At 47.0% G+C, this 13,668-nt stretch overlaps 1 protein-coding gene across 2 annotated transcripts in view; it reads right to left on the bottom strand.

Annotated features, from left to right (window-relative positions):
• kcnq3 (potassium voltage-gated channel, KQT-like subfamily, member 3) overlaps positions 1 to 13,668 on the bottom strand; it is a 71,240-nt gene that overhangs the window by 1,398 nt on the left and 56,174 nt on the right. Inside the window, exons 3-15 of one of the 2 annotated variants that reach the window (XM_070974542.1) lie at positions 10,650 to 10,740; positions 9,887 to 10,013; positions 9,386 to 9,558; positions 8,560 to 8,733; positions 7,310 to 7,420; positions 6,482 to 6,577; positions 6,282 to 6,376; positions 5,991 to 6,017; positions 2,624 to 2,823; positions 2,416 to 2,521; positions 729 to 860; positions 543 to 638; positions 199 to 286 (exon numbers count right to left, since the gene is read on the bottom strand). In XM_070974542.1, the coding sequence (XP_070830643.1) occupies positions 199 to 286; positions 543 to 638; positions 729 to 860; positions 2,416 to 2,521; positions 2,624 to 2,823; positions 5,991 to 6,017; positions 6,282 to 6,376; positions 6,482 to 6,577; positions 7,310 to 7,420; positions 8,560 to 8,733; positions 9,386 to 9,558; positions 9,887 to 10,013; positions 10,650 to 10,740 (1,516 nt within the window). Of the gene's footprint in view, positions 1 to 198; positions 287 to 542; positions 639 to 728; positions 861 to 2,415; positions 2,522 to 2,623; positions 2,824 to 5,990; positions 6,018 to 6,281; positions 6,578 to 7,309; positions 7,421 to 8,559; positions 8,734 to 9,385; positions 9,559 to 9,886; positions 10,014 to 10,649; positions 10,741 to 13,668 lie in introns of both variants that reach the window. The other variant, XM_070974541.1, reaches the window with a different exon arrangement.

Genomic DNA, 13,668 nt, shown 5'->3' with positions numbered 1-13,668 from the left:
CAGCATTGACGCCATCAAAAGTGGCGCAAACGACGAGGCACAATTTGTACATCAGTAAAAGAACTGAGCTGGTACTTGATCTTCCTGATGACTCTAAGCTGACGTGTCACTCACTATCAGTAAGAAAGTCAAAGTACTTTTGGCTTCACGTTCAAATATTTCATATTTCTTGGTACATCTGAAATGTTGGAAACTCACCTGTCTCTCCACCCTGACGAATCTACCCATCATGCTTTGGTCTTCGGCATCTGGCATGGAGGCGGCTTTGGCTAGGTAGGACTCGTGCCTGGAACAAAGGGACACAGTGGACGTGGACTGCACAGCCATTTGTTACGGGGAGCAGGGACATGCTTACAGACGACTGTGTCGAGACAAACTCATAGCTGTATGAGACACTGCAGTAACTCTAGCCTTAATGCTAAGTTAGCTTTATTTTAGCATAGCTGTTTTCCTTGTCAGACAGCTCAATGGTGCAGTATAATCTTAAAACACTGTCTCGTCTATTCATTATGTTTTTTATTCCATAAACAGCGTGACAGTACCTGGGAGACTGATTGGGCGGGTAGGCAAAGGGCGTTTTCTGAGTTTTCTTTTGTTTAGGGGTGAGGGGGGGTCCAGGGGCAAGAATCATGTCGATCCTTAAAGGAAGAGAATCAGGGTGAGCTCGAGGAAGAGGAAACATATGCTTGACTCAAACAGGCCGCCTCATCTGTAATGTCGTTGCTGACCTTGTCTGGAGGTATTTGATTCTACAGAGCATGTCCAGGTGTCCAGCAGAGTACTGCTCAATCACGTCTTTGACATCGTAAGGCCTCAGAGTTTCCTTAAACCGCTTCTTGTTCAAGAGGAATTGCATGATCCTGTGAGACAGAGTTTAAATTCAACAGTTTAGACTTTAAAAGGACAGAATCCAGTCAGTTAAACTTGGAAAACAACGGCATTATGTCAATCATGTCAATCATGTCAATCATGTCAATCATGTCAATCATGTCAATCATGTCGCAGATGTTGCTGGTTCAGCTTTGCCCTCCCAGAGCTTATGTAGTCCCTCCAGCATGGTCTGGATGAGTTGAACATGCCCAGAAAACCTCTAAAGGTAACCAGGAGGCAAACAAATCAGGTGTGCAAAGAAATCCGGAGCAGCTGACACTCTGAGGTCCTTCTGAGCTTCTCACCGGATCTCTATGGATGAGCCCAGCCACCCTACAGAGGACACTCATTTTGGCTGCTTGTGTCTGCGATCTCATTCTTTCAAGCATTACCCAAAGATCACCATTGAGTCATAAACAAAACTTAAACATTCGTGAATTCCTTCAGTTGGAGAAGTTTTCCAGCCCTGAATGAGAAATCCACCTCCTGTTACAGTAACGCAGCCTCAGATTTGAAGAAGCTGACCTCCATCCCAGCCACTTCATGCTGAGCAGCAAAGCATCCCAGTGTGCACCAAAATCCACCTTTGCTAAACCAGCATCTGGCTCCAGCACTGTCCTTCTATCTGATATTTGTCAACCAGAGTCAGTGATTTTCAAAGCGCGAGGAGGAGTTGACACTTTACCTGTCTGTACCTGGGATCAATGACCAGCATCAGGTCTTTGGTGTGCATTGGCCTAACAACCCCTGCTGATTGCACCTGGGCTCAAACCCAACATCTTTCAGCTCTTTGAAAGCCATCTTGAACCTGGAGAGCACCCTGCCACCCACTGAGCTCCTTCTTTTGTCCCACTTTGAGCTTCCCAGAGTCAGCGGCTGCTGCACGAGCTTCAGCGTTTGGCACAAAGTCTTGAGTCCTGAAACTGAAACCCTCCAGGTCTGAGCATCCCATTCAGAGACCCATTCAGCCCCGAAATAATGGCGTGGGTGGAAGCAGCACTTTCACAGGGTTAATCACTCATCTCACAGGCCCTCGCACTAGATTGAATTCCTGCATTATGTCGGCTGTGTGGCCTATAGATCCACGAGAACGCTGCATTGCCCACACACTCGTACCCTGCAGTGGCTCAGACTGCATCCAACCTGCATAGCTTTTCAAATTTAGCATCAAATGCTTGGTTGGATTAATCATCTGATTGTGTACCTTCTGATTTCAATAACCATGTATACAATGACCTCCGACACAGCGGTTCTGTTTTCTGTCCTGTAATGTTTGTTCTTTGTTTTTCAGGATGTATAAAAATGAATTTCAGTGAAATTTAGGCCACAGACAAGATCGAACAGACTTGACCTTCTAAGTGCCTCCAAAGGCAGCTGGACTTGTTTGTGATACCATATAGATTTTATCTGAACCACAAAATACAGTTTATAAAACATCACATTACACGTTCAAACGATTCAAGGACAAAAAAGCTCTACATTCTGTATCACTGTGACTTTGAAGGAGCACAGACCATCATGAAAAGGACATTTGAAGATGCTGACCTTACTGCCCTGATGACCAGCTTCAGTGTGGGGATCATCTCCTCCATGAGGATGTCTGGGGGGAAGCCCCGCTCCTCTAAGGCTGGGTCTGCCAGCGCTCCAGCATCTGAAGAAGAACGCTGGACGTCACTGTCGCTGTGATCGCTGGTCAACTGGCCAAACCGACCAAACAAACCTTTCATTGTGATGACCGCCTTTGTGTTCTTACCTTCGGAGCTCTGGCGGAGTGTGTAGGCCTTCATGCGGAAGGCGGTGCGGAAGCGTTCCCGGTTGCTGAAGCCGGCAGGTTTGGCCTCCTTGGAGGGACTTTCCTCGATGGAGTCGGGGTTTCCTGTGAGCTTCTTGCCCATCCCGACCGACGGCCGAGCGTTGGGAAGGCGAACTCGCTCGAGGATACTCAGTTTTTGGCTGAAATGGAAGAAAAGAGTTTTGTGACACTTCTAATGAAAGTTCAGCTTCTTATTGCCCCAACAGTTAATATCACTTCTTATAAAACGTGTCCTGATGGCAAAATCTATTGTGTATTTATGAAGCTATTGAGAAGCTTGGGTCATCCCAGCTCAGCTGCAGCCAGCCTCCCAAATTTAGATTTGCGAGTCTCTTCATGCTGACTGGCACTCGTGGTGTATTCAATGAGGACATCCGTCGACTCGTGCTTGATGAAGATCTGCAGACTGAAATGCCTTCTTTTGTCATCATAAGTCACCCACTGTTTGAGGGATTTCAGGTCTCTTCTCAGTGAAGAGTTATCACTTGGCAGACTTTGCTGTGTGCAAGCACTTCGGTGAATTTGATAAAGACGGCTGCAAACGATAAAAGGCTCTAAAATATCTCTGCGGAGGTGAAGTCAGAGATGCTCCCTCCACGTTTCTCTACAGCTGAAGATCTTTCTGGAGTCTGACTTTCCTCTCACAGAGGAGTTAAAAGTCTTTTCGGTCTGCTGCCTCGACATAACGACGCTGGCAGGAGGAAGCCCCTAAGAGCTGCGAGGAGATCGGTCTCCTTTGTTGTCCCACGGCTGACAATATTTGGCAGCACAAAGACTCGAGCTCGCTGGGTAAAATAAGACTCCTGTGTGCCTTGGAAGGGGCAGAGAGGCGGGGTAACCGGAGCCGACAACAGCCCTCTGAAACGTGGAGCGCTCTCAGCGACTTTGCTCCCACAGCAGACACACAATATGAGGCTCTATGTGGCCTCGGGGCCGAATAGGGACGCAGATTACGGCGCTGAGAGGCCGCAGAATAGGACGCTTTAAAGGCAGAGAGAATCTCTTTCTGACTGCTTCTCGGCTGAAGAAAAAGCTGAAAATTACCTGCCATTATCTTGTGGCTCTCTGCAAACCAGGCAGCACAACAGGAAAAAATAATGCTCCTTATCTCCCAGCAAACACACACACATATTGATTACGCCTGCACAAACCTGCAGCGATGAGGTTACACGATTATTCCAGTCTGCTGCAACTTGTGTTTAAAGCCCAGTTAAATGCTGAGATCTATCAGCCAATCAGACACATTAGAAACCATCAGATCCACTTTGTTTGGAGGTCAAACTGAAGGTCAATGTCGCTAAGACAGCTTAGCTTTGGGCTTTTTGTTCACTAATATTTTTTGAGGACAAACACATTTTAACACAATGCATTCAATACGAGGCTCCGTGATCACATGATCGCAAAGTCGAAGCATCAATATCATGAACGAAACAGCACAAACTGAACATCGACACGAACTAAACTGACCTCATTTTAACAACACTGTCCTCACTCCAAAGGTCTGATCTGTGTTTTCACAATGCTAGCAACACAAGAACACACACACACACACACACACACACACACACACACACACACACACACACACACACACACACTCAGATGGGGTATAATTTTCTCAGTGTTGCGTTGAATAGACCACACAATACCGCTGGAAACACAGATTAAAGGTCTAATATCGTTCAGTGCAGCGAAACACACACACACACACACACACACACACACACACACACACACACACACTCAGTGGCTTATCGCCCTCTTGTTGGACATGGCAGCTCTGTTGTAGTTTCTGGCCGACGTCCACCTCTTCGCTCACAGCAACAAGATAATGTCAGCCTGCTAATTTCCCAGCTGCTGATCCTACAAGGGACTTAAATATCTCTCTCTCTCTCTCTCTCTCTCTCTCTCTCTCTCTCTCTCTCTCTCTCTCTCTCTCTCTCTCTCTCTCTCTCTCTCTCTCTCTCTCTCTCTCTCTCTCTCTCTCTCTCTCTCTCTCTCTCTCTCACATAGTCAAGCTAGCCATCGTATACACAACGTCCAGCTACACTTTCAAAATAAAGCTTGCTGAGAAACTCCTGTTCTTGACCCATCCAACCACCCCTAACTGGCTCCTTATACTTCATCACTCCATGCATGGGGAGGGAGAACAGGCTGCCAACTGAAGGCTATCAAACTACCCAGCATGCTGAGTAATGACAACAAAGGGGGACCCGGGGTCTTCAAATGTGAGTGAGACCCAGCTGCTCTGATTCAATGTCGCCTCGCTGTGGAAATTCAGGCAACTATTTCCTCCTTTCTTTGTGAGCTCAGCATGAAGCAGCGTGCCTCAGTTGACCTTTCAATGCTCCTCCTCACTGCACAGCAGAGGAAACAGAAAGCTCAGATATCTGAAAACCTGGACAAATAAATCCAAAACTATAAGCAGGGACAGAGACCAGAAGGTGTTTTTTGGGTGAACTGACCCTTTAAGTTCAGCCTATAAAACAAACACTGCTTAATCCAGCACGTTGAACACGGCGGCTCAGCGGAGGCCGGGAGGCGTCGAGGCGCTCCGGCCGAACGAGGCGGTGGAGGAGGAGGGAGGAGACGTGGCTTTATGCTGATCGGTCACAGCTCAGCTGGACCCTTTTTAATTCATTCATTGAATTTATTTTCATGGAGGTTTTGGTCAGAGGCTGGTGCTGATGTCACTTCGTTCGACAGCGATCTTGAGCTGTAACGTGGGACAGGTGTCTTTCCCAAATTCAACAGGAAACAGCAACATGACCAAAACGTGCGGGCTGATGTGTGCAGAGGTTAGGATGGATCACTGCACCACACTTACGACATCATTTCAGCATCTTATTTCTTTCCAAATCAAACATCCTCAGTGAGATTTTCATGATCTAAGACGCATTAAGGGATGGAGAAAGAAGAAAACCATGAAACCCAAAGACCCCCAACTCAGGCGCTAATTACTGCTTCAGAAGTGTCATTCATAATTGAAACATAACTAACGGACTCACTAATAGGTTTCTAGATAAAGACGCTGAGCATAAATGTCATCTGAGCAGCTGAGACGGAGGGCAGCTGTATGAAAGAGTGAGGCGAGGGGGAGTTTCTCTCACATATTCGCCATTAGCCCGCAGATTTATTCCACTTGTGAATTAATATAGGAAGCTATTCAAAGGCGGACGGGGGGATATTCTAGGAAACCTTCATTAGTCTTCTCAGCATATGGGGCTAATTAAAGCTCCATCAGGAAGACTCACAGCTCTGTGTGATTTACAGTTTCTCTGCTGGAGATCAAACAGCAGTGACCTACCTCGCCATGGCCTCCAAGTGATCCTTCCTTTGGATTGAAAGAGAGAAAGCACGACGTTAACACTTTCACAGGCGAGAGCTTAAACCTCAAACGTCCTTTAACAACCCCTGAAAGTCAGCAGATAGACCCCGACCGTGATTCAACACAGGTCACATGACTTCAACTTCAGGCCAATGAGGAGCATGCAAACAGCAGACGATGAAAAAGCTGAACGATGTGGACGAATACTGGACGAACAAAAACACGAAGACAACTGAATTCAGGTTCACTGCAGGTTAAATGTATTTTTACCTGAAACAGGGAAGAGAGATGACGGTTTCATAAAATCTCCACGTGGCAATAAGGTCTTCCCTGATTGGATTTGTGGAATAATATCGCCAGGCGGACTTGACACAAACACAGACAGAAGAGCAAAAAACGGGTATGTTGGTATTAACTGCATGATCGGGTTGATCAACCTCATGTGCCGCTGATGGCAGGTGGCGTCTCACCTGGATGAGCCCGGCGGCTGGATGTCTGCGCTTCTCAAAGTGCTTCTGTCTGTGCTGCTCCTGGACCTTCAGAGCCAAGCCTGAACCCAGGATCCCCTGAGACCACAGAACACAGTCAACGCTGCTGCCTGCCGAGCTGCATGAGCACCATCAGAGAAGGCGACCCTGCGCAGGGCGCTAAAACGCTTCTCGTGCACACCTGTGGGCTCACCGCGGACAGTATGGAGAGCTTTCACTGGACGCTCTGAGCTCACACCGGCTGTGGTTCTGCACAGCGAGGTAAAACATCCAGGATGAGCCTCTGTTGGTGCTGCTGGTAACTTAGCTAGCTAATGCTAATGCTAGCAATGTACTAAAACATCGGGCAGCTCCTGTCTGCACCTGATGAGCAGGTGACAGTCAGATACATACGTTTCAAGCATCCGACGTAAAACACAAAGCTAATGTGAGTCAGTCTGAACCTTCAGTCACTCTTTGCTAACTAACCTGTGGATACCTGCTTCATTCATAAGCATGCTTTTTCTTGAAATGGTACATCGTCTGCTGTGTAAATGAAAGCTGAATTCATCACACACACACGCACGCACGCACGCACGCACGCACGCACGCACGCACGCACGCACGCACGCACGCACGCACGCACGCACGCACGCACGCACGCACACACACACACACACACACACACACACACACACACACACACACACACACACACACACACACCACACACACACAGATGAAGCTGCAGTTAGCCAGCAGCAGCAGCAGCAGCGGTGTGTGTCATGTTTACTGTGCTGTGATGAACATGCAGTACACAGGAGTACCCACTGCAGGCAAAGCGAAGAAGGACACTCCGATCAGAGCAAAAGTGCCGGCTAACAGTCGTCCAGCCCAGGTCTTTGGGGTTTTGTCCCCGTAGCCAATGGTGGTCAGCGTGATCTGAAAAAGACACGAAGAACAATGACAGTCTCCAAACTTACTGTCAGAGTGTTTGAGGGATTCATCGACCGCAGACACGACGGCAGCGTTGACCTTCTCTCTGCAGATCACCCCGGCTGTGCTGTGACCTCTGACCTCTGGATCCACTTCAGTCCTTTAAAGGGTCACGACATGGTCTACAGTACACAGCTGGTTACAGCTGTCTGTCTTGCTCAAGGACACTTCATGCAGATGCTGGCTGTCACAGAAGCTGAACCCTGGCATCCTGGTTGAAGGAGCGGCTCTGTAACGAGGCCGCGCCGCTGGAAACCGACCGGACGGCTCCGGTTCGTTCGAGCGCGAAGCGACAGGCTCGCGAGCGGTTTTCATTTCTCAGACGTGCCGCGATGCCGCTCAGCTTCTGACTTTGAGGTTGTGAACGTCGGAGCCGACGACACACGAACGCAGCAGAAAGTCAGAGGATGAAAACTGCTAATTGTTTTTTGGCAGGGATCCCAGATCTGTATCACAGCCAAACTGTTATCAGTTGATCATTTGGCCGAGCGTCGTCTGCCCGCCGAGCCCAGCGCTGAACACGTCTAACACGTCAACAGATGGATGGAAACACAACCTTAAAACACGTCATCGAGACTCTTTGACCTAACAGAAGAAGTTCTGCCTTTGTGTTTCAGTTGTTTTAGGAGTTGTTTGAAGTGAATCAGGATCAAAGAATCTAAATGTATTTGCATAATAATCTCGCCCCACTGGCAGATTTCATCACTTGCATTCAGAATTTTTTTAGGACTGGATGGATTTAATTCCCCAAAGCCAGAAACTGAGCATCAGACACATTCCTCTGTTATTTTATCCCTTAGTCACAGAAGAAGACAGCCAGCATCCAGGACGCCTGAAGACGATCAGCAGAGCCAGACTGACCAATCACACGGCAGCTTGTGAGCTTTTATAAAAACCTCTTATCAGTTCAAACTGCTCTACGATGGTGATAATTCCCTCTCAGTGCTCACTGGTAGATGTTTGATCTCAGGGGTTACACTGTTGCTGATAAGCAAAGCTCACAGAGAAAGAACAAAGATCGATGATTAAAGTAAAGCGTTTGTTTGTCCCGTCACTCCGACAGAAACGTAACGTAACGAGCGTACCAGCCCCCACCACAGTGCGTCGGCGTAGGTGTCGAAGTCCTGCGGTTTGGGCTGAGCGGTGGGGTTTTCGTGGTTGGACACGTCCATGGAGACGTCGTCCTTCTCCACCAGGTAGACCAGGAAAGACGCCAGGATGAGAGACAGGAAGCCGATGTACCAGGCGGTGATCAGCTCCTGCACGAACACAAGCACAGCAGCAGAGGTGAAACACGTCTATTCAGCTGTTTCAGGCTTCAGACAGAGACTGACGCGTCCTCCTGACGCATCACTGCATCCAGACCAAGGTGTGTGTAGCAACTACAACACACACAGATCAACATGCAGATCAATGACACTGATAGAGATCAATTCATCTGTTAGGAGGACGTCCACGCGAAGGCTGAGACTCTGTGTTCTCCCTGTTTTTCTTTCATTACACAGTTTTACTCTTCAAACCTCTGTCACCATTTATTCATCTAAATATGAGTAAGAGTCTCATCTTTCTCACACACACACACACACACACACACACACACACACACACACACACACACACACACACACACACACACACACACACACACACACACACACAAACTTCCAACATAAACAGAGGTGGAAACACACAAACAGTGACAACGAAGACGAGCAAGGAAGGAAGAGTTTCTGTAGGTTGTACACAAATACAAAGAGTACAAAGGAAAGTTTGTGTACTTGTACTCATGAGCTGATTTTACTGCTTTTCTTTGTTTAAAGCTCTTCGTCTCATTCCTCCTCCTCCTCCTCGTCCTTCGGTTCGTCCTGTTTACCCTGATGCATCACTCACAAACCGTCCTGTCTCGCTCACCTTGCTGTGTGCGTAGATGGCCGACCCCAGCAGCTTCCAGGTTCCTCCTCTCCGGTCCATGCGCAGCATCCGCAGGATCTGCAGGAAGCGCAGGCTGCGCAGGGACGTGGCCAACACGTTGCCCTGGTTACGCACCGCCACCACCGGCACCGAGGCAATCAGCACAAAGATGTCTGACAGAGAAAGAGCAGAAGAGTTTCTCTGTGTGAGGCTTTCACTTAATGAGTCTGACCCCACACAGCTGTGGAATTAGTCCCTGACAAGAGCCGACTGAACATGAAAGACGCCGTTGAAAAGCTGTTAATAAGATTTTGCTGAACATGAAGAGCAGCTTCCATCTGAAGTGCTTCACAGAGCCAGAGCTGCAAACACTAACCAGACAAATGCAGTAAATAATGTTTTCATGTGGCTCAGCGCGTCCTGCGCGTGGCGGACGCCAGGCGAGGCGACGCTGCTGAAGTCTGAGCTCAGCTTTGATCTGTGAGGCTCGTGGGTTTGTACCTAAAATGCACAGAGGTTTGCGAGCGAACTTCAGCCTCCCTCTCCATCCTTTGTAGCGACAGCAGCATCCTGCCGCCCAGACCCGCAGTGCAAACTCTGCCCCGAAGATGAAGATGGCGAAGGTTTCCTGTTCGGGAAAATCAAAAAGCAGCAAGTTTTTACTGAATCTCACTCAAAGTTTTCATCTTATTCTTGGTCTTATTATTTTTAACAGGGTTTATTTACACTGTGATGTTGCATCGTCTACATTTTGCTCATTCGTCTCAATGTTATAGCAACTTTTATGATATTTGAAAATGTAATAAATCATTTTTTAAAGAAAGTGAAGATTTTTAACTCCCTCAGGACTGACAGCTGTCAACAGGCTGATCTGAGCATCAGACTCCAAAACCAACCTGTAACCTTCAGCAAAACTAAGAAACCTCTGAACTATTCAACGCAGACGACTTTACTTGAAATGCTGCTGTCTGTGAAGCAGCCTGAGGGACGTGTGGACACGGTGCAGCAGACGTCTTTAATGTCTCCATTTGAAGAGCTGGTGCAGCCATGAAAACAGTCTTTGGTGTGAATATTCTGTGTGTTAAATATTAATAATATTTAAAGTGTAAACATCACATATCTGTAAAGAAGAGCTGGAACAAAATGATGCCCAGCATGAAGCTGTCAGCCTGAGAGGAATAACACCATTTTTACAACCTTAGAACTGCTGAAAGGGAAATGAAGGAGGAGGTCAACACAGCAGAAGAAATCCCAGTCGTCTCACCAGTATAACCAGCCAGTGTGCAGACACCTTCTCGTGCTCCCTGAACGTCGTCAGTATGGCCAGAATCAAACAACCCAGAACGATCAGAAACCTGCAGACAGAAAACAGATGTGATGTACGGAGAGCAGAGGAGCAGGAGGAAGAGGAAGAGGAAGAGTCTCCTCTTCAGAAGAAAACACCTTCATTTGTCTTCTGACGTCCCATCAGTCAGTGTCTTAGTGTCACCACCAGAGGGAGCCACGTCTCCACAGTCCCTCAGCAGCAGCACATCTCCGCCATCGTCCCTCTTTTCTGGAGAAATCCATTTCTGAAATAACTCCTGCTTTATCTCCTCCAGAGTAAAAGCTCTCTTTCTCTCGTTTGACGCAGCTGAATAAATCATGCATGTATGAGCTGCCACTCCGCCTCGGCTGCTCCGTAAAGCAGACATTTGAGGAAAAATCTTTTAGCTCCATCAGCGGTGTTTAAAGCGAGCTCTGCACCGCTGAGGGAATCTATCATTTATCAGTGTTACTTTCTATTAAATGCCATTTTTCATAAGCAATGTTTGATTCATGGAGGATCAGAGGAACAAATTAAAAAGGGCAATAAGCCATTTATCAGATGTCACCGCACAGTTCTCCAGGCCTGTGTCTGCGATGGCTTCACTGGTTTCACTGGAGTCAAATATAACCCCAAACTAAGCATGTTCATGGACATCAGGATACGGCTCATCTGCTGAGCTGACCTAACAGTGCTTCACCCACTTTGTGAAAGGTGTGCAGTTGTTTTCTCTGTTTTGAGTGAGCGAGGCTGTTCACGGCAGCGTGAGGAATACAGTGAAGCTTCAGCATTAGTCATTTTTCTGCAGGGCCGCTACTGCATGACAAAGCCTCCCGAAACTGTGTCTGAGTTTGGAGGACCCGCTGAACTCAAGCAGCGTCTAAACCTCTACAAGCAGAACAGGCTCGACCCAAAGTCCAGCGAGCACGAGGACAGAAATTACTGAATTTTCCTTTAAGCTGAACAAACGGCAAGATGGCTAACTAGCAAAGTAACACAACAACCGACCAGAGAGAGCAGGCCGACAAACAAAAGGGGAATCACTGCTGTCCACATACTTTTGGCCTTAAGATGTGTATGATGGCACACAGATGTCAGCCGCAGGTGAACAGGTGAGTGACAGGTTTGGACTGTCGTGCACATTCATCACACAGCAGCATCGCGGCGAAGTCTTTGTTTGTTAAATCGCCTAAAATCATGTTTGATATCACGTGTTCGCCTGGTAATATGAACATAAGCCTGCATCACTTCACTTAATGAATGGAGATATTCATATATACGAGTTATAATCGGTATTTTCAGAACACTGATTTTCTTCTTCAATGCTCGGCCAACTGAAATCTTCAGTTTCACAGCTTAAAAAGCAAATTGATCCACTGAAGTCCCTTTTTTTATACCCTGACATCTATATTTATTGCTTTTCAGAGCTGAAATTAATTGGATACACACATACAAATGACTATTTAAATCCCCTGTGCACCAGAGCACACCCTGGTTATACTCCAGGTAGTCTGGAGTTAACAGCCCAGTTATGATGTATGACTGAAACCACACTAAATAAACTCAATCACATCGCAGATTAACATTAACCGGCGCCGCGTGTCCAATATTCTCCACCACCACCTCTGTGGAAAAGGGTATTTTGTTCTGTTTCAGCTCATTCGACAGCGTCACGCTCTCACAGCTCAGGCCTGACGTTGCAGTTCAAGGCGTCAGAGGTTGCGACTTGTTCGGGAAAGCAGACTGGTGCATGCTGGGAAGCAGGTTTTACAACGCCAAGAGGTTCAGCCACAGTGAGCAGGAACAATCGGCAGTGTTTGTTTTCAGTGTATTAACCTGCAGGGCAAGAAAAGCTGAAAGGTTTCAATATTCAGAAACGTGTTCAGCTTAGATCTGAAGCCGCTGACATAATAATCAATGACATTTTCATGTAAATGAATGCTCATTGTGCTGCTGACAAAACGCATCCAACTAAATCTGTTCCACTGAAAGATTTTCTCCTTTCTGGAAAACAGACAGAATTGATGGTTTTTGGGATGGATGAATGGATGATGGAGCAAAAACAAGTGTTAAGAGGTACAGTAATTATGCAGTGAGGTGTTCAAAATCAATGTATTTATGAGTACAAATGTAAAAAGCTGTAATGCACTTTGTCAGAAGGGAGAGAAAATGTGCTGTTTTATTAATCACACTGTGATGAAAAAGGTAACGGAGGCGCTGCGTTTATGGACCACACTGCAGTCGCAGGGAGGAGTTCAGGGTGGAGGTTCACAGGACTGTGACAGCACAGACTGGGGTTCATGTCTCTGGTGGAGGTGAAGGGAAGATTGTAGTTTCAGCTGTTGTCTCGAGTCTCAAGTATTTCTTAGTTTCTTTAAGGATTGGTATTAGTATTAAACTGCCCCTACAATTCGTTCTGGAAATCTGCGGTGAACCTCTTACTGTTTCAACAGCCCACCTGTTTGTTGTTCATCCCGTTTATCTTTACGTTCACGCTTATACTCATATTAAACACCACTACAAAGCTAATATTCTCGTGAATCAATTGATAGAAACAACTTCAAGGTACAATCACAAAAGGTGGCTCAACAAGCAGCAACAGCAGAGAAACAACCGTTTTTAAAAGTAACATTGAGGAAACTCACCGCTGACGTCTCTCATTGATCCACAGATCGATTAAACAAGAACTGTCTGAAACGTCCACAGAGGTCCAGAAGATCCACTGCAGTGAAGACATTTAGTCCAGAACATGAAAATAATCCACAGAAAGATGTTTTCTGCTTTCAAAGTAGCTCTTCTTCTGTGTTTTCCCCTTACAACAAACAGACTGGCGCCATTTTGTCTCCAGGTCCTCTGTGGAGCCTCAGGGTTCAAATCAAACCTCACTGACCAATCACGACCTGCCACATGAGGCCAGGCCACCAGAGAAGCCAGTAACAGGCTGAGTTGAACAGAAGGGCCTCCCTCTGTTTGAAGT

This window comes from Chaetodon trifascialis, chromosome 11 (genome assembly GCF_039877785.1).
Source record: "Chaetodon trifascialis isolate fChaTrf1 chromosome 11, fChaTrf1.hap1, whole genome shotgun sequence".
Taxonomy (NCBI): Eukaryota; Metazoa; Chordata; class Actinopteri; order Chaetodontiformes; family Chaetodontidae; genus Chaetodon; species Chaetodon trifascialis.
This window is presented reverse-complemented; position numbering and strand designations above follow the sequence as displayed.